The sequence below is a fragment of the Lolium rigidum genome, chromosome 4 (genome assembly GCF_022539505.1).
Source record: "Lolium rigidum isolate FL_2022 chromosome 4, APGP_CSIRO_Lrig_0.1, whole genome shotgun sequence".
In the NCBI taxonomy this organism is placed as follows: Eukaryota; Viridiplantae; Streptophyta; class Magnoliopsida; order Poales; family Poaceae; genus Lolium; species Lolium rigidum.
The window spans coordinates 143,030,504-143,034,482 of NC_061511.1; the positions used below are offsets into that span (position 1 = coordinate 143,030,504).

Sequence of the window (3,979 nt, forward strand, 5' to 3'; positions counted from 1 at the left end):
ACCGGCCTCTAAGACACGGTCACGAGTTTATCCAATATGGATGGACGCGTGATCTACGAATTGGTCCCCCATCACGATAGGTGTTCTACAATCTCTTCATGACAACTAGTTTTTTTTCATCTTATTTTATTTAGAGACTAGGTGTAATTCTCGAAACTCTTGAGCAATGAAACACCCTTTATTGATTAAAAAAAGTGAATTGCATGCTACTATTTGCTTATGTCATGATTTATATTTTAGATTTAAATGGATCACCATTATGTTACCCTTTAATCTCTCTTTTTTCCTAAAAAATGTCTATTTTTTTAAGAGTACTATAATTTTTAAAATATTTTTGTTTTGTTAAACTAAAGAGGATAAAAGGTATCTTAACCGTTGCATCTGTAATAAAATTGGCTAATATTCCAACTGCATATGCATAATGGCGTAAAATAATTAGATGCATGAAGCAGGCCGTCCATGCACGCATGAAGTGCGCCACATGCATTTCATTTATCTGTTTGACGTTGTTTTGGTTAAATTTCGTCTGGTATGCACGTTTAAGTGTTTAGGTTCGTCTATTTTCTTAAAAAAAATCTACATATCAACTAATTTGAAACGGAGTAGACTTCACTGTCAAAGGCTCATCGCACTGCTCAATCACTGATTTTTCCTCGAAAGGCACACCCCAACTTAATCTATCACCGGCCAGGTGGGTTGCACAACCTTATCTCTAACTGCACCGCACAATCTTGTCGCGATAAGGTAGAGTCTATAAGTAAGCAGTACTCCAAGCAAGCATGAAGTGCTTACTCTTTGGCCTAAAACAACTACTCCAACATCAGCCGTTCTTACCAATTATAAGTGACGTGTATGGAGGACCAAAACCTAGAGGTGTGTAAGCTAGTGGAGAAGATCTCCCGTCTCCACGCCGCCATCTCAAAGCTGCCATCGCTAAGTCCCTCCCCTGAGGTCGACGCGCTGTTCACTGAGCTCGTCGCGACGTGCGTCCCGTCGAGCCCGGTTGACGTGACCAAGCTCAGCCCGGAGGCGCAGGAGATGCGGGAGGAGCTCATCCGCCTCTGCTCCGCCGCCGAGGGACACCTGGAGGCGCATTACTCCGACATCCTCACGGCCTTCGACAACCCGCTCGACCACCTCGACCGCTTCCCCTACTACGAGAACTACGTCAACCTGAGCAAGCTGGAGCACGGGTTCCTGGCGCGCCACGCGGCGGCGCCGGCCCGGGTGGCGTTCATCGGGTCAGGCCCGCTGCCGTTCAGCTCGCTCTTCCTGGCGACGAACCACCTGCGGGGCACCCGGTTCGACAACTACGACCGGTGCGCCGCGTCCAACGACCGGGCGAGGAGGCTGGTGGCGGCGGCGGAGGAGGGCGTGCGCGCGCGCATGGCGTTCCACACGGCCGACGTCGCGGACCTCACGGCGGAGGAGCTCGGCGCGTACGACGTGGTTTTCCTGGCGGCGCTCGTGGGCATGGCTTCCGAGGAGAAGGCCGAGGCCATAGCGCACCTGGGGAAACGCATGGCGGACGGGGCCGCGCTCGTCGTACGGAGCGCGCACGGGGCGCGAGCGTTCCTGTATCCTGTCGTGGACCTCGATGATATCAGGCGCGGCGGGTTTGAGGTGCTGGCCGTGTACCACCCTACCGGCGATGAGGTGTTCAACTCGTTCATCGTTGCTCGCAAGGTCGAGGTATCCGGCGCAAAATGAGTGCTGAGATTGGTGGGCGGGGATAGGCATGCGCTACACCTGAAATGGTGCGCCAGTCCTCCAAGTGCGCGCTTATTGACCGATTTGTCGACCCAGGGCTTGCTAGATCTCGCCTCCATGACCAGCCCCCTCCACAGCAGCTTGATAGGAGACAGACCTAGCGCCCCATAAAACGCACATCAGCGACCACAAGCAAAGCCATGACGGTATGTGTTGGAAATAGTATTGCTTTAGAGGCAATTATTGGGATGTATTTTCTAATGTATTCACAAAGTTATCAAGTTGTCCTAGTATGAACATTCTATATGTAACATCGAGTATGTGATTCGGTGTGAAACTGGTGTGAAACTATATATTTGTATTGTTCATACTAGATTTTTTTTTAGTCATCGAGGTTGTGCTCGATACATGGCTTAGACTAAAAAAACGAGCACCCATGGGCGAGCACCCATGGTATATTCTTATAGGGGAGCTATGAGCAGCAAACCGCGGTGTTCGAGACTCGAACCCGGGTTGCTAGGTAGCCGAAAGCACTCCTGCCTCAGCTAGCCATCTGACCCTCCGGTCAGCCTCCATACATGGCTTAAATTAATGTGCAAGTTGGCAGATGACTCGGTTTTATTTGTCAGTGCATGGTGATACCAATCGGCCATTTTTAGAGCATAAACCCTATCACTAGGTCTAGGAAAACAGTCGCTGAAGCTCTCACAAACAACTCCTGGATTGATGACATTAAGAAAACAATCAGCATACAAACGTTTCCTGCAATCTCTCTCCATTTGCGAAGAAATTTGAGCAGTAAATGTCTCGACAATGATGAGTATGAACGGTTGTGGAACTCAAACAGATCAATGTCCTTTAGGTCTGCATACAATGCTCGCTTTGCTGCTACAATGCAGTGCGACACGGCTAATGCTATTTGAAAATCGTGGGCACCTCTTCGATACAATATCAACACACATGGCTGATAATTAGAGCCAAGGTCTAGGCAGTAGCAGGGGCGGCGCTACTGGTGGGCCATACTGGGCCGTGGCCCACCCTTTTTCGAACATTTTCTCAGTATTTAGCATGAATTCGGCGCACCAGAACCAGGTATTTCACTTTTGGCCCAGTTTCTGTAGTACAATATTGAAATGGCCAGTCTTGAATTCGGCCCATGCGCCACCACTGGGCAGTAGATCGTTTGGGTAAAAGAGAGCTCTCAATAAGAACCAGTATGGTTTTTTGCAGATCATCCGAAGACGATCACAAGCACTTCTTTTTCAGTTGCGCGGGTGTCAATTTGATATGGAGCAAAACCCTGCTGTGGTCTGGTCTCCCGCGGGTTATTCCAAGCAAGCATGAACCAAGATCTGAGAAGTTGGTGGAGCGAGTCAAAGGAACTGGTGCAGGGAAATCTCTACTATCTAAAAAGGAGGAACTGGTTCTGTTTCCTCCGGTCGAAGATTTCGTCCTACATATTTTCATTTGACTATTTTACCCTCCCACCAAATCTTGAGTTAGACCAATAATCACGCGCCACTAATTATTATTAAGAAAAGAAGGAAGCTGTTTCCGCATGTCTCGCTCCCCTCCCAGCGCCCGGCCGCCATCTCCCTCCACCCCCGTGCTCGGTGCACATCGACCACTTCATCCCCGCCGACGCCGCCGAGCTAGGCCTCGGCGCAGGCACCGGCGAGCTCCCGGCCGCCGCCCACGAACCCGCCGCGGCTGCCGACGACAAGGTCCCGCTCGCCGACCTCTCCCCGCGGGAGCTCCAGCTCGTGCTTGTCTACTTCGCGCAGGAGGGCCGCGACGCCTACTGCGCGCTCGAGGTAACCGACGGGTTGTGCCGCGCCGACCACGTGGACGGCGAGACCATGGATCTCATGACCGCCATCGCCTGCGGCTGGATCGAGCGCCTCGTGGGGACCGGCGGCGACGTCTCCGCGCTGCTTGGGGAGATGGACTGCGTCGGCTTGCGCCCCGGGTTCAGCCTCGTCCAGAAGGCCGTCGCGCTCTACTGGGACCGCAGCGAGAGGACGCGCGATGTCGAGTTCGTCAGGGACGTGCTTAGGAGGGGCAGCGTTGGCGCAGGAGCGGACTACGACAGCGAAACTGGAGGCCCCGTCGGTTACCTCGCATGGAAGATGATGGTAGTTACCTGGCTCTATCTCCGTTCTGTAAGTTTTACCGATTATGTTGTGCTTGCTTATTCCTTCGTCAGTTATGCGATAGTGAGGCCTGTCTTGAATCTATGTTCATATCCTCCTCACGACCGTTTCTTGAT

General features: G+C 51.8%; 1 protein-coding gene across 1 annotated transcript; it reads left to right on the forward strand.

Moving 5' to 3' along the window:
* Positions 1-806: 806 nt before the first annotated feature.
* Positions 807-3,766, forward strand: LOC124647583 (nicotianamine synthase-like 5 protein). The gene is made up of 3 exons (XM_047187502.1): positions 807-1,692; positions 3,255-3,698; positions 3,755-3,766. Exons 1-3 carry the CDS (start codon positions 853-855, stop codon positions 3,764-3,766), a joined length of 1,296 nt encoding a protein of 431 aa, XP_047043458.1. The 5' UTR covers positions 807-852.
* Positions 3,767-3,979: the final 213 nt, after the last annotated feature.

Bases quoted from the DNA above. Each gene is read 5' to 3' on its own strand.
- LOC124647583 (XM_047187502.1), top strand. From the start codon at position 853: ATGGAGGACCAAAACCTAGAGGTGTGTAAGCTAGTGGAGAAGATCTCC. The intron at 1,693-3,254 runs GTATCCGGCGCA...TAAGAAAAGAAG, and splicing joins TCGTTGCTCGCAAGGTCGAG to GAAGCTGTTTCCGCATGTCT.